We start from the raw sequence: 23,588 nt of genomic DNA, 5'->3' as shown, positions 1-23,588 counted from the left end.
AGAATATAAGATGAAGAAGTGGAGTTAGTAACTAGATGATTCAGGAATTCAATTACAAAGGAGAAGAGAAAAATAGAAGTGATAACTAGAAGGGGATAGGGAGTCTAAACAGAATCTGTTTTTTAAGATGGTATAGAGATATAGAATGCTTGTATGCTGAAGGGAATGATCCAGTCAAAAGGGAGAAATTGATGATGTAGGAAATAGAGGTTCTCATTGTAGGTATCAGTCTTTTAGTAGGTGTGAGGAGAGAGTCCAGTGCACAACTGGAGACTTAAACAGTAGTGTGTGACCTGGGGAGTAGGCAACTATATGTGGTGGAGAAATAGATAATTAGAAATGAAGAGGTCAAGGAACTTAGAAGCTATGTGTGGGGCAGATAATCTATATGGCTATCATCAGCACCAAAAATGATGACAACTATAGCAGTGTAGAAGAGGATATTAAGTTAGAATGAGGGGGAACTGGCAAGAAGATTGGTTAATGACCATAACATGAAAAGTATTTGGTGGTTTACTCTGACTTGCATTTCAGAGGCAGTGGGGTTTTTGAGGAAGGAAGTTTTAGATAAGAATTTCCTTTAGACCATAGTTGATTATTATAACGTACAAATTGGCCAGCATTTAAAATTTCAGTGTTCATTAGTGAATTTAAGCTCTGTTCAGCAGTGGCTGCTACTATTATCTCAAAAGAGAGAGACATTATATACTTTTGGTTGGAGTTACACCATGCTATTTAGTCTTTCAATAGAAAACAAAAATCAAATTGAAACCTAACCAGGCTCTAGCTGTAACTGCCAATTTAGAGGAGGTGGTTTTCAGTTGTGTGTTATTTGCAAAAGAGATGAATAAGCAAAATTCGAGAGTATGTAAAAGGACCGAGATGGTGGTATAAGTCACTCCAGGGTGTCATTCCCCACAGAATCTTTGAACAACTAGCATGCACTGGTGGAGCCATCATCCTTCAAACTTCAGAAAACACTTAAAAGGTTGTAGTAATTAGGAAAGGGCTGAATCAAGGAAACACAGTTTTAAAAATGGTAGGAGAATCTCAGACACCCTTGCTGGCCCCTTCCCCACCAACACCCAACATGGTATAGAGCCAGCCTGTGCTCTGATTTTGGGTCCTAGTTCCTGAGTGAGCACAGTAAATCCTATGCACATACTGGGTGCCTGTACATTGTTGTTAGGCTGTCGGGTAACAGACTGAAAGATTGAACCAGGAAACTTGTCTTGGGCTCACCTTCCCAGTCCTTGCCATGCAGAAAGAAACAGCTTGCAGAAAGCTAAAGCTCTGTAAGAAGCAATGAAGTCAAAGCAGCCTGGGGCAAAAGATTACCAGCTTTAAGACATTTAACAGAGCACCATCAAGAAGGGCAGAAAAAGTCTGTTTCATAGGGTGTAGAAGAACATTTGGATTCCTGTAAATAAGCTAATATATGCAATATGGTAGTCTCAGAAGGAAAATCGTGAAAGGAGCATAAGGACTATTCAAAGAAATAATGGGAGCAAACTTCAGAAATTTAACAAAAGACATGGATATGCACATACAAGAAGCCTAGCAAACCTGAAATGGGGTAAAATTGAAGAGAATCACATTCAGACACAAAATAGCCAAACTGTTGAATGCCAAGAACAAGGAAAGAGTTCTGAAAGCTGCAAGACAAAAACAGTGTGTTCTGTACAAGTGAGTCCATAAGATTAAGTGCCGATTCCTCATCATAAACCATGAAGGCAAGAAGGCAGTGGGACTAAATATTGGAAGTGCTGAAAGAAAACAGTTGCTAATCAAGATTTTTGTATCTGGCAAGACTGTCTTTCAAAAATGAGAGAGATGCCATATTTGCTACTGTGACCTGAGCCATCAGCAACAAAAAGTGTACAGAAACCTGGTGGGCATATGGACAGGCACTTTGCAACTGCTGTGTGCCTTGCCACCAGGGGGAATGTTTTACAAACCAAACTTGAACGTGCATGTGCCCACCGCCTCACTCAACGTGGCTGGAGTATCCACTCTCCTTCCACCAGCATGGCAACATCCTCCTAGTATTACCGGTTGCTGAGTGACTATGGGCTACCCTCCCTTGGGTACACCCAGGGAACTGGGAACAGCCAGGTATCCCAAAGTAAATATGCTAAGTTGCTAGCCAGCATCAAAGAGTTGGTAAAAGAGAACAGACCCCACCTACACAGGGAGCAAGAGTGCCACGGAGAGGCTAAAACAAGGCATCATTGATGCTAGAGGACTGGTTTAGGAGTGCTTGGCGGAACCAAAACGCAGAACCAGAAATGTGAGATCGTAGCCCCTCATAAGCTTTGAAGGCTTTCCACCCTTTAATAAAATAGGAAGTTACAGTTCATCTCCCCTGTTCAGGTGAAACTCTTGTTTTCAGAATGTTGTTTGTTTTTATTTCTCTCTGTTTCCCTCCAGTGGTTTAGTAGGCTCTGACCTAGACTTCAAGCTTGAGAATAGATTTTGCAATTGATTAAGATTTGTGTTTTAAATAGTTAGGGAGTACCTGGGTTTTTTTCCCTTAAGCATTGATTAAAAAAAAAAATACTGGAAAAGTTACCTATTATCAAACTGTCGTGTGATTTCATGGTACCAGTATCTCACTTTCATCTTCTTTTTTGAATACACTCATGTTACCTAAATTGTTCTTTTGTTCCTTTTCATAAGCTAATACAATTTTAAAGATTCTGTTCTTAGTAACTACTGACAGCATGCTTTACTTATTAGCCGGCCCCAAGTTTGGCAATACAGTGTAGATTCTGCTTAATATAACTTCTTTTTTGCTTAAGCATTTGCATGGCTATTAGTGCTTTTGAAGTCAATTAAAAAATACACAGATTATAAATACAAAAGAAAGAGCAACCTATCATACCTAACAAGGACCCCCCAAAATTTTCATACAGAGACTATATGTAGATTTCAGTCTGTGTTTCCTGTAAATTGATCAAAATGTCTCGGAAAAAAATGATTAAAACTGTTTGAATCTTGGTGGTGTAATAAAGCTTATTTTCATTAACAAAAAAAAAAAGAGGGAGAGATTAAGACATTCCCAGATAAGCAAAAGCTGTGGAAGGTCGTCATCATTATACCTGTTCTAGAAGCAATGAAAAGGAGTTCTTTGGACTGAAACGAAAGATCAGACCATGGATCAAAGTGACATAAAGAAACAGACATCTGGGTAGAGTACCTGTTTGGGTTTGCTAAAGCTGCCAGAATGCAATATACCAGAAATGGATTGACTTTTATAAGGGGGATTTCTTAGGTTACAAATTTATAGTTTTAAGGCCATGAAAATAGGCAAATTAACGCATCAATAAGCAGATACCATCACTCACAAAGAGCCGATTGTATCCAGGTATTTGTTGTCACATGGTATTCTAGTTTGCTAGCTGCTGGAATGCAATATACCAGGAAAAGAATGGCTTTTAAAAAGGGGAATTTAATGAGTTGTTAGTTTACAGTTCTAAGACCAAGAAGATGTCCCATTTAAAGCATGTCTATAAAAATGTCCATATTAAGGCACCAGCAAGAGGTTACCTTCACTCAAGAAAGGCTGATGAAGTTCAGGGTTTCTCTCTCAACTGGGAAGGCACATGGCAAACATGGCAATGTGTTCTAGCTTCCTCTCCAGGCCTCTTGCTTCATGAAGCTCCTCCAGGGGCATTCTCCTTCATCTCCAAAGGTCACTGGCTGGGAGACTCTGTAGTTCTCATGTTTCTGCTGCTCTTGTCATTCTCAAGATTTCCCCAAAAATGCTTCCTCTTTTAAAGGATTCCAGTAATCAAAACCCACTTGGAATGGGTGGAGTCACATCTCCCTCTGTTCAAAATTTGAATACCCACAATTGGGTGAGTCACATCTCCAGGGAGATCACTTAATCGGCTTTCCAACTTATCTTATTGAATAGGGATTGAGAGAAATGGTTGCCCCCATAAGATTGATTAGGATTAAAACATGGCTTTGCTAGGATACATAATCCTTTGAAACAAGCACACATGGGAAGGCACATAGTAATGTCTACTGGCCCTTCTCTCTGGGCTTCTGGTTTCAAACTGCTTTCTCAGCTTCTGGCATCTCCTGGGGTGCACATCCTCAACATCTCCAAATGTCTGTCACTTGGTTTCATCTCTCTCTTCTCTGTGTCAGCTCTCCAAGTATATGCTCAAAAATGTCTCTCTTTTAAAGGACTCAGCTAGGTTGATTAAGACCCACCCTGGATGTGTGGGGTCATATCTCCATGGAAATTACCTACTCAAAAGGTCCCACCTGCAACTGGGTAGATAACATCTCTTCATGGAAACAACCTAATCAAAAGGCCCCATCTGGGATAGGTCTGCACTCACAAGGTTGGATTAAAAGAGTATGACTTTTCTGGGGTACATAACAGTTTCAAAACAGGACAGTAACCATATAAGTAATTATAAATGCCAGTACTATTGTATTGTATATTTTGATATGTAACACCCACTTCTTACTTCTTACAGGTATTGAAATGCAATTGCATCAAAAGTAATGGTAAATCTAGGGTTCTGGACAAATAATGTATAAAGATATAACATAACAAGTACAGTAAAAGGTGGTGGGAAGGAGAGATTTAGACACAGTTTATATATATGCTATTGAAGGTAAATTGGTTGTAAGTCAAACATGATTTTTGTAGCTTTAGAATATTAAATTTTAACCCCATGGTAACCACAAGGAAAATATATGAAAAATATATTTAGATAGAAATGAAAAGGGCCTCAAAATGGTACAATAAAAAAATATGAAAGTAAGCTTTAAATGAAGAATTGAGGGACAATATATATAAGACAATATATAATGAGGCCCAAATAGCAAAATGGCAGAAGAAAGTCCTGCATTACCAGTAGTAACTTTTAAGTGTGAATAGATTAAATTCTTAAGTCAAAAGGCAAAGATTACAGAATGGATGAGAAGTATGACCCCAAATGTATGCTGTATACAGGAGACTCATCTTAAATTCAAAGGTATAAGTAATTGAAAGGATGGACAAATATATACCATGTGAATAGTAACCAAAAGAGAGCTAGGATAGCTAAACTAAAATATCAGATAAAGTAGAATTTAACTCAAAAACTGTTATAAGGGACAAAGAAAGGCATGATGTACTTATGAAGGGGTCTTCAACCAGAAGACAAAATAATTATAAAATCATTTATACTGAATGGCAGAGTCCCAAAATATATGGGCAAATATTGACAGATTTAAAAGGAGGATTAGACAATTCTACATTAATTAAAGGAGCCTTCAATATATCACTTTAAATAATGGATAGAACATCTACACAGAACAAAGTTAACAGGGAAATAGAAGGCTTGAATAATACTATAAACCAACGAGATCTAACACGTTTATAGAACACTTCACCCAACAGCAGCAGAATACACATTTCTAGTGCACATGGATCATTTTCTCAGATAGGCCATACGTTAGCTCACAAAAGAAAGGTCTCAGTAAATTGAGAAATATTGAATAATGCCCTAGGTGTTCTTTAAGATTGGCAGGAATGTTTTTTTGTTTGTTTGTTTTCAGTTTTTCACTTATTTATTTTTTCCTCTCAAATACATTTTAAAAAATAAAATTTTAGATGCAGAATCACACACAAAACAAAGTAGTACCTACTCATTTACAAAGGGCTTTCCTTTAATTCCTTTAGCTGCTTTGCTTAATATGCAAAGCTTTCAGGGGGTTCAGTGAAAAGGACAGACTTTCCAGCTTTCTTCAGCAGAACTGCATAATGCTTTAGAAATGGATCATTCAGTTGTGTATTCTTTGCAGTCAAAGGTTCATGTAGTGCTTTAGCAGATGCAACATCATTGTCCAAGGCATAATTTCTCATGATGAAACCATACTCTTCATCCTTTTCAATTAATTCAGGAATCGGATCTAACGATGATTTCATGGTTGGTGCCTTTCTTGGTTTATGAGAACTCCTGATGCAGAAGAACACCAGCAAAATTGGCATTTGTTCAGCAGTTGCACTGCATCTCTGTAGGAGGGCTCTGGCCTCAGCAGGAATGGTTTTATTTGGGGTTTGGCAAGTTATATAGCAGTGTCTAACTGAAGCTTGCATAAGGGTGACCTCTAGAATAGCCTCTTGACTCTATTTGAACTCTCTCCGCCACTGAAATCTTATTAGTTACACTTCTTTTCCCCCTTTTGGTCAGGATGGCATTATTGATTCCACATTGCCAGGGCCAGATTCATAGTAATATACTCTCAAACAACCAATGTTCAAATTAAAAATTACAAGGAAAGTTAGATAATATCCTGAGGGGAATGAAAAGAAAAGATAACTGTTTTGGTTTGTTAAAGTTGCTGGAATGCAATATACCAGAAATGAAATTGCTTTTGAAAAGGTAATTTATTAGGTTACAAGGTTATAGTTCTAAGGCCATTAAATGTCCAAACTAAGGTATCCAGGGAAATATACCTTGACTCAAGAATGACTAATAGGCCCAGCGCACCTCTGTCAGCTGGGGAAGGTATGTGTCTGGAGTCTGCTGGTCCTTTGGCTTCTGGTTTCAGACAGCTTCCGTGGGGGCATTTACTTTCTGCAACTCCAAACGTCTGGGTCACCTTTTGGCTCTTTGGGCTCTGAATTCTCTCCAAAATGGTTCCCTCTGTAAAGGACTTCAATAGATTAATCAAGACATACCTCAAATGGGCACAGTCATAGCTCCGTCTAATCAAAAGGTTGTGCCCACAGTTGAGTGAATTGTATCTCCAAGGAAACAATCTAATCTAAGGGTCCCACCCTACAATATTGAAACAGGATTAGAAGAATAAAGCTTTTCTGGGGTATGTAATTTCAAACCAGCACAGCATCCTATCAAAATTATGGTATGCAGCAATGGCAGTACCAAGAGAGAAATTTGTAGTTCTAAATGTGTACTTATATTAATAAAGAAAAAAGATCTCAAGTCAGTAATGTAAGCTCACAAGGAGAGACACTCAAAAAAGAGCAAACTAAACCCAAAAATAAGCAAAGGAAGGAATTAACAAAGATTAGAAAGAGGATAAAAACAGTAGAGAGAATTCACAAAACCAAAGGTTGGGCCTTTGAAATGATGTCAAATCAATAAACCTTAAGTAGAGTGGCAAAGAAAAAAGGAGGATGCAAATAACTAAAATCAGAAATGAAAGGGGTGAGGAATTTACAACTGATTCTACAGAAATTAAAAGAACTATAAGAGGAAACTGTGAACTCTATGCCACAAAGTAGATCACCTAGATAAAATAGAAAAATTTCTAGAAATGCAAAAACTACTTCCACTAACTCAAGAAGAAACAGACCTCAACAGACAAATAGTTATTAAAGAGACTGAATCAATAATCAAATACTTCCCAGTACAGAAGAGCCCAGATAGCTCCACTGGTAACTTTTACCAACATTCAAAAAAGAATTAACACCAGTACTTCTCAGACTCTTCCAAAAAATAGAAGAGGAGGGGACACTCTCTAATACATTTCATGAGGCAATAGCAACCTAATCCCAAAGCCTGATAAAGATACTACAAGAAAACAAAATTATAAACCAATATCCTTAGGAACATAGATGCAGAAGTCCTACACAAAAATGTTAAGCTGAATCCAGCAGCACTAAAGAATTTAATTCCAGCATTAAAGAATTCTAAACCGTGATCAAGTGGAATTTATCAGAGGCATGACAACGTAAGGCTGGTTCAACATAAAATCAATTAATGTAATATACTACATCTCTAGAACAAAAGGAAAAAATAATCTCAATTGATGAAGAAAAGGCATTTGACAAAATCCAGCACTGCTTCTTGAGAAAAATACTTAGAAAACTAGGAATAGAAGGAAACTTCCTCATCATGATAAGGGACATGTGAAAAATCTACCACTAACATCATACCCATTGGTAAAAGACTAAGCTTTACCTTACCTTAAGATCAGAAACAAGGCAAGGAATCCCACTGTCACCGCATTATTCAATATTGTATTGAAAGTTCTAGCTAGAGCAATTAGGCAAGAAAAATAAATAAAAGACATCCAAATTGGAAAGGAAGAACTAAAACTTAATTTGCAGTTGGTATGATTCTATACATAGAAAATCCTGAACAACTCACAACAAAGCTCCTAAAGTTGATGAATGAGTTCAGCAAAGGAGCATGGTATAAGATCAACATGTTAAATCAGTAGTGTTTCTGTATGCTAATACTGAAGAATCCAAAGAAGAAACCAAGGGAAAAAATCTATTTACAAGAACAACTAAAAGAATAAAATATTGGAATAAATTTAACCAAGAATTTAAAGGAGTTATTCATGGGAAACTATGAAACATTGTTAGACAGAATCAGAGAAGATGTGAGTGGAAGAATATTTGGTGTTCATGGATCGAATGGCTCTGCACAGCGATTTTTAGATACAATGCAATCCTAAGAAAAGTTCCATCAGCCTTCTTTGCAGAAATAGATAAGACAGTCATCAGATATTTAACACTTAATACAATGCTGCAGCAATCAAAACACTATGTGCTAGTATAAGAACAGATATATTTGAAAATTAAATAAACCCTCAAATCTAAAGTACAAAGAATACCAAATTCTCTTAATTGGCAAAGAATAGTCTTCTTTGCAAATGGGGTTGGGAAGACTGGTTATTCACTTGCAAAAAAAAGTGAAGATGACTCATAAGTCACATCATTTACAAAAATTAACTCAAAATGGATGAAAAAGCCTAAATATATAGAGAGAAGTGACAGAAAACTAGGAGAACAATTCCAGGGTATAAGTGACCTGGGAGGGTCTTCTGTGCCACATAGAGAGGCCCTGGTTGAAAAAGGAGAAAAATTGAGATGCAGAGAACCGGAGACCTTCCAGCTAGTGCAGACAGCCTAGTATGCCCATTTCCAAATGGAGGCCCAGAGCTGTCAGGAGTGCACAGACAGGGAGATTGAGACAAGGAAGTAAGCCAAGCCACATTCCTTGAAAGCACTACCCTCATGTACGCCACCCCTGCCCCTTGACCCATGATTCCCTCATACTCCATGCACCTGAAACCCTTCACCTGCTCCCCAACTGTGCTCCAAGTACTCCCTTCCCAAATGCCCTCCCCACACATCCCTGCCACAAACCCCTGCCCTGCGCATGTGTTCAAGCTTGTCCCAGCCCAACACACCTCTCCTGTGCAAGGGCACAGTCTTGCCCCACTCCTGCATACCCACATCCAGCCTCTCAACTCCCTTCTCCCCATCCCTGCTCCCTGCACGCAGTCACCTGCGCATCCAGGTTGCAGGCACTCACCTTCATACCTGGGCCACATCCGCATCCAGCCCATACAGACACTCAACCCTGCCTGACCCCTGCTGAACTATGCACATGCGCATGTCAGCATTCAATACCCAAAACACGTGCACAGGCCCACTCACACCATGCTACCTCAGCTCTGGGCAAGTGCTGATCTGCATATCCAGGCCATACCTGCCCCCAACCCAGGCAGACACAGTTCTGTTCTGCTGCCCCTGAACTCTGCACACATGCACACCAGGGCCCTGACCCCCAGACCCACATATTGGCATAGCCACATTCTCCCTGCTGGGCACCCATGTATCTGTGCACTGACCTCTTGACCCCTACACCTCACCTCCCCTGCCCCAAACACATGCCACCGTTGCCCCACTCCACAGCACAAGTGTCCTTCTCTCACTCTTGGCAGGTACTTTTATGCACATCTGTGCCACATAGCCCCCACCCTACACAAGCGGGCACCTCTGCCCGCACCCTGCACCTTCAGACCCATGCCAGGGCCCTCCTTGCCCGTCATCACCCCCCTGACACACGTCTGCAACCTCCGAGACCGGTGTCCTGCTTCTACATACTTGCGCATCCACATCCCAGCCCCCCTGGACCCTTCCCACTGTGCAAAGACATACTCACATCCTGCCCTCCCTGTGCCCCAACTTTCGTATCTTATACCCCACATCCTGACACCCACGACCCACATGCTTCATCCACCTACCCACGTCTTGCCCATGTACCAGCCTTAGCACATCCACTTAGGACTCCTGTGTGCCTCCTGCCATACCCTACCTCTGTGTCCCCCACACCACACCCTACTCCTTTGCTCCAAGCCTGCCTGAGCTGCACCTTGCCCCCATGACCTCCTCACTGCACCTCCACAACCCTGTGACCTGCATCCCATGCTCAAAGGCACCAGTGTAGCATTTCTGACCCATGCAGATGGCTGCATTGCAACCTGTCACTGACTGTTGTACCCCTCCCCATGCCCTGCATCCTGTTCCACAGTGGAACAAATGCAAAGCTTTAGTTTACTGAGGGAAATTAACTTCCAGAGTAACACTATCAAAATATTTACATGCTGCAAAGACAACAGAAGCTCACTAACCATATGAAGATGTGGACAGTTATAGCCCAGTCTAATGACCAAATTAAAACACTGGAGAAGATAGACTTTGGAATAACTAATTGTCATGGTCAGGTTCATGTGTCAACTTGGCCAGGTAGTGGCACCCATTTGGTTGGGCAAGTTCTGGCCTGTCTGTTGCAATGAGGACATTTCATAGAATTAAATCATGATCGTGTCAGTTGCATCCACAGCTGATTCCGTTTGTAATGAGCCAAGGGGAGTGTCTTCTGCAATGAGTGATGCTTGGTCTAATCACTGGAAGCCTTTTAAGGAGGATTCAGAAGAGACAGGCTCTCTTCCTGCTTCGGCTGGTGATCCTCCCCTGGGGAGTTCATCTAGACCCTCCATCGGAATTTTTGGCTTCACAGCCTGCCCTGTGGATTTTGGACTCTGCGTTCCCCCAGTCATGTGAGACCCTTTTATAAATTTTATATTTGCGAGTGTTCCCTGTTGATTCTGTTTCTCTAGATAACCATAACTAATACGCTAATCAGAGATGTTCATATAACTCTACAAAATAAAAACAGTAGGATGGCTGATGACATAAAGGCGATCAAGAAGATACTAGAAAACCATAAAGAGAAATTTGAAAGAATAAATAGAAAAATAGCAGATATCACAGAAATTATAGATGCTATAGACCAAATAAAAATATATTAGAGACACACAACAGCAGATTTGAAGAGGTAGAAGAAAGAATAAGCAAACTAGAGAACAGGGCAAAAGATTTTGAATACACAAAGAGGAAATGACAAAAAAGATGGAAAATTTTGAATTGTATCTCACGGAAATGATGGACAAAACAAAGTGTACAAATACAAGAGTCATCAGTGTCCCAAAAGGAGAAGAGAAGAGTAAAGGGCTAGGAAGATTAGTGGAGGATATAATGGGAGGAAACTTCCCAACCTTTATAAAAGTCATGAATATGCAAATCAAGCCCAAACAAACTCCCAGTAGAATACCCCAAGACACATACTGATCAGTCTCTAAAATGTTGAAGAGAAGCCGTAAATCCTAGAAGCAGTAAGAGAAAAACAATCTACTACATACAAGGGAAACTACGTAAAACTGAGTTCAGACTACTCATCTGGCACTCTCAAGGTGAGAAGGCAGTGGTATGATATATTTAAGATCTGAAAGAGAAAGATTTCTAACCAAGAATTCTGTACCCAGTCAAATTGTCCTTTAAAACTGAGGGAGAAGGGGGTTCAAGGGTAGTTCAGTGGTAGAATTCTCGCTTTCCATGTGGGAAACCCAAGTTTGAAATCTGGACCATACAGTTCCCCAAGCAAACAAAAATTCAACAAATGGCGCTGCAATAATGGGGTGGAAAAATAATGAAATGTGACACTGCCATACAGTGTACAAAAAAAAAAACAAATCTGAGGGAGAGGTTGAAATTTTCATAGACAAAGGCTGAGAGAATATGTCAGTAAGAGACTAGCCCTACCAGAGATTGTAAAGGGAGTTCTGCCAGCTGAAAAAAAAAAGAGAGACAAGAGAGAGAGGTCTGGAGGAGGGCATGGAATTGAAGAGTACCAGTAAGGGTAACTTAAAGGATAAAAAGTGAAAGAGGGTAAAGAAGATATAGACTTGATGAATAAATCCAAAGGATAAGATTGTGGATTCAAGAAATACCTTTAATGTAATAACTTTGAATGCTAACAGACTAAATTTACCAATTAAAAGATACAGATTGGCAGAATGGATTAAGTGATATGATCCCTCTGTATGCTGCTTATAGGTGACTCATCTTGGATACGAGGATACAAATAGATTGAAAGTGAAAGAATGGTAAAAGATGTTCCACATAAGCTGTAATCAAAAAGCAGGAATAGCTATGCTAATATCAGACAAAACAGACTTCAAATGTAAAGACATAAAGCGACAGGGACATTAATGCCATTTTTATACTGCAGTTTTAAGATGATGCAGATTTTTTTTACTGTTTTATTGTGGTGCAGAACTGGATTTTCTCTAGCTTTAAACAATCCACAGTTTTGAGGGCAATAATCAGTAAATATTATTTTCAGGGACTGACATCCTGTCTTAAAAAAATAATGAAAAGTAAATCTAACCATAATAAATATACAGAAATCTTGTGGGTTACTTTTCTTTTACATATTTTGCTGTGCAAAATTATTTTATACCTTGAGTTACTAACTAACATGTGATGTTCCTATGTGCTTTTCTTTCGTTTTCAATCCAGGTTATATCAAGAGAAAGAATAATCTACAATAATAAACTGCATTTTAAAAATTTTGTAAAAAGCTAAAAAGAGAGAGACAAGGACAGTGTATATAGTAAAAGGGACAAAGAAGTGGTGAGCTATGCAACGATGTGAGTGAACCTGCAGGACATTGGGTGAGGCAAAATAAGCCAGAAACAAAAGAGCAAATATTGTATGGTCTCATTTAGAAAATACTTATAAGAATGAAGCTGTTCAGGTTGGGGTTAAGGTAATTCAGAATACAGGGTTAAGGAAGACATTGCCTGTGTTTTAGAACTTCACCTACTCTTTGAGACCAAAGGAAGAAAGGTTTATTTTGTCCAGAAACTAAATTTTCAGTAGCATATAATCTGATTCAACCTGTCTGGATAGGTAATTTAAACCATCCAAACACAGGGAGCCCAGAATAAGAATGAGAGTCTTTAATCCTGTGTAGCTTAATGTAATGCCTGGATACACCCTTCAGTATATTAAGCAGATAATCAAAAAGTATTGGCAAAGCCCCTTGAGAGATTGGAGAAAAAAATATGGACCTATTAAAGTTTGTCACCAGCGAAACTCCAGATACTGTGTCAGACATTGAAAACACCCAAATCGATAAGCCATCTTGACCAAAAGGGGGAAAAGAAGTGTAACAAATAAGGTATGAGTGGCTGAGAGAGTTCAGATAGAGTCAGGAGGCTCTTATGGAGGTCACTCTTATGCAAGCTTCAGTTAGACATTGCTACCGATCATAACTTTCCAAACTCCAAATAAAGCCATTCTTGCCAATTCTAAATACCTAGCATAATATATGAGTCTGCAAAGATTCCATGCACTAGGGTAACTTTCCAGAAACCTACAACCTCCACATGGGTTCCTGGACCAGGTAAGTCCTGAAGTGCATAGGGGCCAGCCTTTCCAGAACACCAGCTAGTCCCATCCCCTATTCCATATTATTGACAGCCCCTTCCAACATGAAAAAGTTAGAATGGGTGATTGTGGAGTTATACAGAGAAGGTAGGGTTTAACAAATGACTATGAGTACTGAATCATCATATTGATATTTTTTATCTCCAGTACCTTAGAGAAGTTAGAAGTGAAAATTTAAACTTGTGGAAGTGTAACCTATACCAAACTCTGATGTCTGTTCTACAGCTAATTGTTATGATGCACTTTGAAATTTACTGCTTTTTTGTATATATGTTACTTTTCACAAAAAAGAAAATAAAGAACAGGAGTATTAACAGAGAACATAGGGTTCAACAAATGATTATGACTGCTGAATTATTATATTGATGGTTTCTTTCGGTTTCCAGTGTCTTGGAGCAGCTAGAAGAAAAAAGGAAAAATTGTGGAACTGTACTGTAACCCATACCGAACTCTAAAGTCTCTTCTATAACTGCTTGTTAAAATGTCCTTGGAAATGTTTGCTTTTTTAAATATGTATTTCACAGTTTAAAAAAATGTTAAAAAAAAAAAAGAACCAACAATACAGAACTTCTTGAAGAAAACATGGGGAAGGATGTTTAAGACTTTGTGTTAGATAGTGATTTCTTAGACTTTATGCCCAAAATGTGAACAAAAAAAGAAGAAAATAGATAAATGAAACATCATCAAAATGAAAAACTTTGTGCATCAAAGAACTTCATTATGAAAGTAAACAACTACCCGAATGGGAGAAAATATTTGGAAAATACATATCCAATAAGGAATATATGAAAAATATTTAAAGAAATTTTACAAGTACACAACAAGAAGACAACAGAATTTAAAAATGGGCAAAAGATTCAAATAGACCTTTTTCCAAAGAAGATGTACAAATGGGCAGAAAGTACATGAAAGGTGCTCAGCATCAGTAGCCATTAGGGAAATGAAAATCAAAACCATGAGATTCCATTTCATACTCATTTGAATGACTGTTACTAAAAAAAACAGGACATACTAAACATTGGAGAGGTTGTGGAGAAATAGGCATATTGATTTATTATTGGCAGGAGTATATAATGGTGCAGTTCTTCTGTGAAAGACAGTCTGGTAGTATAGAATTACCATGTGACTCAGAAATCCCCCCTTTTTAGATATATACCCAAAGAATTGAAAGCTGCAACTTGAATAGATATTTGCTCAGTGTTCATTGGGCAACATTCTTAAGTGGCAAAAGATGAAAGAACCCAAGTGTCTATCAGCTAATGTACAGATAAACAAAATGTGGTATATATAAACAGAGTAATATTATTTAGCCATAAAAAATGAAGTTCTGATACGTGTGACATTGATGAACCTTGCAGAAATCTTGTTGAGTGAAGTAAACCAGGTATAGACAAATATTGAATGATCTCAGTGATCCAAAATAGTTGTAATAAGGAAATTCATAAAGTCAGAAACCAGATTACAGGTTATCAGGACCTGGGTTTGGGTTAGGGAATAGTAAGTTAATGATTAATTGGTATAGAAGTTCCATTTGGGTGGTGGAAAAGTTCTATTAATTGATGACAGTGATGGTAACACAACAGTGTGAACGTAACAAACAGCACTGAAATATATATTTGAATATCGCTAAAAGGGGAAATTTATATATTACTAGCATAAAAATTTTAACCCCTGGAAGTATAAAATGCAAACAGTAAATTCTAAGGTAAACTATGAACTATAGTTTAATAATATTATTACATTAATATTCTTTCATCAGTTGCAATAAAGATACACTACTGCAAGGTGTAAATAATTGCAAAGGTACATGGGAACTCTGTATTTTCTGCAAATCTGTGACTTCTTTAATTAAAAAAAATTATGTAGAAATTATTATTATTTTTAAAGATTGATAGTTTGGAATCCCCTACAGGACAAATCAACTGGTTTCTCAACCAAAGAATGAGAGGAAAAAGTAAACAGAGAGGAGAGGGTACCTGTAGATTAAAAAAAAAAATGAGATATCAACTATTTGCAATACATGGATTCTATTTTAATCCTAATTCAATAAAAATATAAAATTTTTATAAGTTAATCCAGAAACTGATAGTGTATTTTATTACATTTAGGATTTGTTAATTTCTTTATGCATTATAATTATATTGCATGTGTATACATACACCCAGATTCATATATATGTATATATACTCACATATATTTTTTAGGTTATTATTCTTTGAAATACATATGTGCAGATCTATTTACAAAGGAATTGAAAGCCAAATTCAATTTGAATTGGTTGTTGAAAATATATACTTTTATAAAGTTAAAAAAAACTTAAAATTCTAGAATGTCATAGAAAATGTTTTATTCTTTATGTGTACACAAAATAAGAATAGTACCTCAACCAAATAAATGTGAGCATAACACATAAGCAAGCATTTCATAAAGAAGAAATGCATATGGTATTTTGTAAGTGTTGAAGAATATGGAAATCTATCTTATATATTCCTTAAATTTCTTTAGAAAACAGGTAGCATTATCTCCCGAAATTCAATATTCACATATACTCAGTGACTTCACTCATAGAAATATACCAAAGAGAAATCTTGCTGGTGTACAAGAATGTTCATAGCAGTGCTGTTTATAATAGCAAAAGTGTAGTAACAACCTAAATAACCTTTAATGGTGGTACTGATTGATAAGTAGCCTCTCAATAAACAGGATAGTAGATGAATAAATACAGTGGACTATTATGGAATGATTAAATTGAATAACTATAACAAAATACAATATGGATGAATCAATAAATTTAAGTCCCCAAAGATTATATATAAAAAAATACCCTTTCTATGGACCAACAAAGAGAGTATTATGAACTAAGTATAATGATTACAACATTTCTATGAATGTTGAATTTGAGTTTTAACTAAAAAAAAAAAAAAACACCTGTGTATAAATATTTTGAAATTTTATATGAGGTACACTCACGAATGTTGAGTTTTGTCTATCTTTAGAAGGATTTCTTTTTCTCTGAGTTTTATATAGATGTTGCCAAAAATACAGGTAACTTGGCCATCTAGAATGCTTGGGGTGTAGATTTTTCTGGGTAGTTGAATGTTTTTGCTTAATTAGAAAAGTACTTTGGTTTATTTTTTCCTGTATTGAGAAAATAATGATGGCATATATTTAATCCAGCATTAAATATAATCTTCAATATAAATATTCCTGTAATAATACTTCAATATAAAGAATTATTCTTATAATGCTTCAATATAAGTAATTATTACTTTAGAGAATGCTGAAGATTTTATTTACTCTGGCCAGGCTTAAAACATAATCCTAGAATTTGCCCTTTCTACTAAATCGTTAGTATATCTTCATATGAAAAGGATATTCATATGGAAAGAAAAAACAGGATTTTTATTTTTTTAAGACTTCCTTCTTCTAAAAGTCATGTTTTCCTTTCTCTCTACCCCATTATGATTAATTAAAATTTTTATTGGTTGAAGATTTACTATAATTTTTCAATCTCGTATATTTCTGATTCTGGTTCCAAGTTGCTCACATTGTTACAAAGTACTAATTCATTCACCATATATTTATTTGAATACCTATTTTGTTACAGGCAATTTGCTAGCTGCGCACTTACTAATCAAATAATCATAATAATGAACATTTAGTTATAAACCAAGGAAAATGCTCTGAAAATAAGGGAAATGCTTCTGTAAGAGCAAAAAGGAACCTGTCATAGATGTAAGAAGTGGCCTTTAAGTTGAGCTCTAAAGGACAACTAGTAACCAGTTGAAGGATGGTGTAGGTGTCATGTTAAAGGGTTCAGGTTAGTGGAAGCAGTTTATAACCAAGTGGCAGGAAAAAGCTCCACATGATCAAATATCTAAAATGAATAATGTGACTACAATGTTTGGAATCAGAGATAAGACAAGAGAGCTAAGTAGGGGCCTTATTAATTCAGGACCTAAGAACAATAGGAAGACCCTGAAGATTTTTAATTAGATGACTACACAAGATCTGATTTGTGTTTTAAAAAGAATACTTGTGTAATGTCTGGTTTCCACAGGTAGAGGGTGAACTACTGATCTCATCTAGTAGGTACTCAGTGCAATACAAGCAGGTACCCAGTAAACATGGTGTCATCATGTAACAGTTTGGAGATAATTGGGTCTGTTTTTTTTAACCCTTTCTTAAGGTCCAGTCTTTCTAACTGTAGTACTAAAAATAGTATCTCATGAAGTATTTATGAAGATTAATGAAGTAACGTGAAGCACTTAGCATAATGCCTGTCACATAGTAAGTGCTCATTAAATATTAGCTATGGTTTTTATTGCTCTAGAATGGCTTCAGTGACTACAGTAGGGTTTCAGGTTTCATGAAGTAGTTTAATCCAACAATATCTGTTAAAGACTATGATATACTATGGGGAATCACCACCTAAAGTTATCGATTGGTATTTCATCAATTCTTTTCTCTTATTCCACAAAGATGTATTGAGCAAAACAGAGATTGAGAAGTCTGTTAATCAGATCATCACATAGTGAGTTGGGCTCCTGCCCTACACTATTCAGTTTATTTCATTAGAGTTTGGAGGCTGTCAGGACAGCTTTTATAAAACCATTTTTGCTAGGTAGAATTCCCTTTCTGCAGTTTATTTGAAATAGTCTCAACTTTCCTCATTTATATTTATTTATTTTATATAAAGTGGTAAACATTGCTGTGTTTCATTCTATAGAGTAATGATTGCTATCATAAATATTCCTTCTGAATAGTTCTACTCTAATTTTTAATATTATAGTTATATCTTATTTTTTCAAGTATTTAATTTATTTTTGAAAAACCTTTTTTTATTGTGAAATGAACATTATACAAAAAAGCAATGAATTTCAAAGTACATTGTAACAAGCAATTATAGAACAGATTTCAGAGTTTGGTATGGTTTACTGTTTCACAATTTTAGGTTTCTCCTTCTAGCTACTCCAAGACACTGGAGACTAATGATCAGCAATCATACTCATTTGTTAACTCCTAACTTCTCTGATAATTCCTTCTACTTTGATCCTTCTCTCAATAATTAGTGGTATTTGGGCTCTCTGCCTTTTCTAACTTTTTCATGTTGGAAAGAAAGGGGACAAGTATTTAATTTATACATTATATATCCTTTCTTAAATTTATAGTATGTTACTGTATTACAACTTCCTGGTCATTTTCCTTTCTTTATGGGAAGTAGTAATCAGACCCACGAGCTAGCGCATATTTGTTTTGGTTCACGTTAATAAAAGGTGCTCCGCCTGGATGAACAAAGTACCAAAAAACTACATAGCTGTACTTAGTGGCTCTCTAGATAGTTAACTTAGTGTAAATTAGATATTGGTTCATAATCAACCAATAGCTAAAGTCCTTTATAAACAAAGTAACCAATGAAAAAAACTGGAATACTTGTCCACTTATATAAAGGTTAAATTCAACCTTCTGTTAGAGAACACCCAAGTTATATTTAACTCATTTACAAAGTGTTCAAGACTTTGGTAAAATTGTTGTATAGGGTAAAGTTGTAGTTTTTTAGGAAAAAATTTTGTCAAATAAAGTTCAGGTTTTTATTTTTTATTGGGCTTAGCTTTGAGTGCCAAGGAATATATACATATACTTATATACATACTCACATATACATATTTAACTTTTATTGTGAAAATTTTCACTGTATATATAAGGAATAAAGCTCCATGCATCTGGCATTCAGCTTTAACAGTTGTCAACATATTGTCTTCCTGACACATCTTCCATTCCAGTTTATTTTGAATTAAATTTCAAACTTTATTTTTAATCTGTAAATTCTTCAATATTTACTTTAAAAGTTAAATGCTCAAGAACTCTTTTTTAAATTAAATAACATAAGTACAATACTGTTAGCACACTTAAAATGTTAAAATAATTAACAGTAACATCAAGTATGCAGTCACTATTCAGACTTTCTTATTTCATAAATTATTTTAAAAGTTGGTTTGTTTGAAACTAGACCAAAACAAAACCTATACATCATAATTGGTCAGGACATCTTTTTAATTACTTTTTTTTTTTTGAAACAATTTATTGAGGTAGATCCACATACCATATAGTTCATCTAAAGTGCATAGTCAGTACCTTCTAGTTTATTCACAGATTTGTGCATTCATTATTGGAATCAATTCTAGAACATTTTCACCCTGAACAGGGTAAACTATGTTATACAATCCCACGTTTCATCCTCTGGCTTTCCTTCTAGTGACATATAGCCTGTAAACTTTCCTTTTCAACCACAATTCATCTGCATACCATTGCTGTTGCACTCACTATAAAGCATTCCCATCATCTCCATCCATTTCTGAACATTTACAATCAACCTTATTACATATTCTGTACAAATTAAGCATCATCTCCCCAAAGTCTGCCCTCATTCTATCTTCTGGAGACCTCCGTTCTAGATATATAACACCATGATTTTGCTCATATTAGTGAAGTCATAAATATTTGTCCTTTTGTGTCTTGATTTATTTCCTTCAACATAATATCCTCATTTCATCCACGTGTCATGACTTCATTTCTTCTTGCAGCTGCATAATATTCCATTGTATGTTTATATCACATTTTGTTTATCTATTCATCTGTTGATGGACACTTGGTTTGTCTTTGTCTCTGGCAGTTGTAAATATTGCCACTGTGAACATCAGTGTACAGGTGTCTGTTCATGTCCCTGCTTTCAGTTCTTCTGAGTATATATATCTAGTAGCGGGATTGCCAGATCATATGGCAGCTCTATACTTAGCTTCTGAAGAACCATTAAACTGTTTTCCACAGCAGCTTTACTATTCTACGTTCTTATTAACAGTGTTCCTATTTTTCCACTTCCACTCCAAGACTTGGTGGTTTTCTTTTCTTTTCTTTTTTTTTTTAATAATAGCCATTCTAATAGATGTGATATTGACATCTCATTGTAGTTTTAAATTGAATTTCCCTAATGCTAATAAAGATGAGTATCTTTTCATGTGTTTTAGCTATTCCTATATCTTCTTGGGAAAACTGTCAATTCATGTATTTTGCCCATTTTTAATTTGGGTTGTTTGTCTTCTTATCATTGAGTTGTAGGATCTCTTTTTTTGTTTTTTTAATTGTGAAAAATAACGTATATGGAAGAACAAAGGTATGTCAGTACTGCATGGTGTTGAAAATAGATGATAATTAAATTTTAAAACTTTAACTTATGTGTGAGACTGAAAAAATGCTTATTTGGTACAAAATTTATATTTTGACTAGTGCATTTCCTAGTATAACTTATGTGGACAGCTTAATTGAGCACAATAAGTACATGGATATACAACTATGTGATGATATTGTGAATTACTGATTATATATGTAAAATGGAATGATCATATGGTAAGAATGCTTGCATTTGTTTGTTGGTATGTTTAATAAATAAAATAAATTAAAAACAAACATATGCAAAAAAGCAATAAATTTCAAAGTACATTGCAACAATTAGTTGTAGAACAGATTTCAGAGTTTGGTATTGGTTACAATTCCACAATTTTAGGTTTTTATTTCTAGCTTTTCTAAGGTACTGGAGGATAAAAGAAGTAATTAGCATAATGATTCAGCAGTCATACTCATTTGTTAAACCTGACCTCCTCTGTATAACTCCACCATCATCTTTGACTTTTCTTCCAGTCTTTAAGGGTATTTGGTCCTTGTCCATGCTACCTTTTTCATGTTGGGATAGTGGGGTGGAACTGGTTGATGTTCTGGAGAGACTGGTCCCTCTGGGTTTCAGAACTTACCTGACCTAGGAACCCATGTGGAGATTGTAAATTTTGTTCCTTGTGCATCGAACCTTTGTAGAATCTTATATAATACCCTAGGTATTCTTCAGGATTGGCAGGAATGGTTTTCGTTAGGGTTTGGCAAGTTATGATAGGTACCAGTGTCTAACTGAAGCATGTATAAGAGTGACCTCCCATGTAGCCTCTCGACTCTAACATTTGTATCTTTATATTGTCATGAAATCAGGAAAATGTTTAGTAACCTAGGTCATTGCTATAGCAACATTGATATTTGTTGTTATTTACAGTTTTGACAGCTGATTAAATGGTGCATAAGTTACTGTTTAATATTTAGAATTTAAGAAACTCTGCTATCTGAATTTGTAGATTTTTTTTCTTGTTGCCTTAATTTTAAATTGGTTTATAAAACATACTGTGCAAACACAGGTTTTACAATGATTATTTGGATGCTTTATTTAAATATGCCTATGGTTAAGCTAACTAAGCATATCTGTTTTTGGTGGTTCTCACTGTGTTATTTGTTTTCTTAAATAAAAATATTTTTTAAAAAAGCCTTTAATTCTGTTCCCCCAAGTGAGTACTTTCCTGACTTACACAGCATATGGCCCTCTTCACTCAAAAGTCTTTTAGATGCCTTCCTGAAGCTGTGCTTTCCTCACTTGCCAGCAAATGGTGGTCTTTGGAAACCTATTCCTCTCAGCCCTCAGAAGACTGAGAAGTTCCCTGAGAACTCCTGACAATGATGTAGCCAGGCCGAGTGGGATGGGTTTAAACCACCAGTGATTCCAGTAGTTCAAATTTGCTAGCCAAAAACTGGTACAGTTCTAGATTGTGTCCCACCCTGTTTTGGGGAGAGTGGACCTCAGCTGCTCTTTGAGTCTGGAGCTGCCCCTGGCCAGAGAATGGAGAAGCCACTGCTTTCTGCCTGGAGGAGTTGAGAGTAGACACCTGGAAATTGGGGCTGTGGGGGATAACTCACAATATATCATCACATCTTCTCTGTCCCTTCCTTCATTACTTTCCTGGGTGTTGTAGAGCACTTCCTCCGATCTCCACAGCCCCCATATCTGTGGTTGTGGATAGTTTCTACCTTACCCCTGGCAGAAAAGTGAACCCAGCCTCTCCCTAATTGACCATCTTGGAGCACCTCTCTCTCTTTTAATCAATAGCTTTCCCTTTCCCTTTTTTCATTGACATTTTTTTCATTGAAGAAAGGGTCATTTGTTCACTTTTTGGATTTTGCTGATTACATTCTTTTTGTATCATTTCACATGTCCAAAAATATTGGGTGTTTAATGTAGTTGCTGAAGAATGAAGGATTTTGAAAGGTTCTTTAAACATGAAAGAGAGGATCTGAAGGACAGACAGTCCATTATTCTCAGGAAGTAAATGAATTTTATAGAGTTCTCTGTTCATAGATCTTTGATTATTTTCATAATATTATGTAGTTTGTTGACATTTAATATTTTGTAAAACACTGGAATGTGAAATTATAACAAAAATAGGTATATACACTAGATTTTATATATTGATTTTGGATAAAGTGACACTTCTAAATTCTTTTTCATTTACATAAAAGATACCAGGTGATCAGCACTCCAACGGATTTTTTTATGGTAATGGAATATGTGTCTGGTGGTGAATTATTTGATTACATCTGTAAACATGGACGGGTGAGTAACATACTACCTGGTACACTCATAACCTAAGCTAAAAAAGAGAACAGTGTCAAAAAATAGCAAACCACATGGTATTTCAAAATGAGGGTTGTTTCTGTAATAATGGCCAACCAAGTATACAGAATATTAGACAGATTTGCCTTTTTAAATAATATATCTTTCAAAATGTTGATTTTAGGAAATATGTTCTACTTAGTTGCCAGTACAGTTCCTATGCTTTTAAAACAGGAAAATCTGTTCATAAGATGATGTTGAAGCTACAATTATTTCATTTACTCACCACTTTCAAATAAGTTCTATTTTAGATGATGTTTTATTGTTGATTCCCCAAAACATTGTGCTCGTCTAGTAACTATTAATTGAAAATTCAGTGTTATTGCCTAATGGTAGAGAAAAACCAAGTTGATTGACATGTTGAGCTTTGATGCAGGTTTTTTGGTTTATTTATTGTTTTCTTGAGAATTCCAACAGAATTCTAATTAGCTTAATCATTATGTTAAGGCTGATTGTGAAACTGAAACTCTTGCTATGCAG

General features: G+C 36.2%; 1 protein-coding gene and 1 pseudogene across 4 annotated transcripts in view; both read left to right on the top strand.

The window, feature by feature from the left end:
• PRKAA2 (protein kinase AMP-activated catalytic subunit alpha 2) overlaps positions 1–23,588 on the top strand; it is a 129,303-nt gene that overhangs the window by 49,800 nt on the left and 55,915 nt on the right. Inside the window, exons 1-2 of one of the 4 annotated variants that reach the window (XM_077149523.1) lie at positions 2,580–2,585; positions 22,955–23,048. The exons of 1 other annotated variant lie outside the window; for it this stretch is intronic. In XM_077149523.1, coding sequence (XP_077005638.1) covers positions 22,989–23,048 — 60 coding nt within the window. In that variant the 5' untranslated portion in view covers positions 2,580–2,585; positions 22,955–22,988. Of the gene's footprint in view, positions 1–2,579; positions 2,586–12,656; positions 12,790–22,954; positions 23,049–23,588 lie in introns of those variants that run through there. 2 more of the 4 variants (XM_077149522.1, XM_077149521.1) reach the window with 2 other exon arrangements.
• On the top strand, positions 116–2,581 carry LOC143674174 (cyclin-dependent kinase 2-associated protein 1 pseudogene; annotated as a pseudogene).

Source organism: Tamandua tetradactyla, chromosome 2, assembly GCF_023851605.1.
Source record: "Tamandua tetradactyla isolate mTamTet1 chromosome 2, mTamTet1.pri, whole genome shotgun sequence".
NCBI classification, from domain to species: Eukaryota; Metazoa; Chordata; class Mammalia; order Pilosa; family Myrmecophagidae; genus Tamandua; species Tamandua tetradactyla.
Note: the sequence above shows the minus strand (reverse complement) of the source record. Positions and strands in the feature narration are given on the sequence as shown.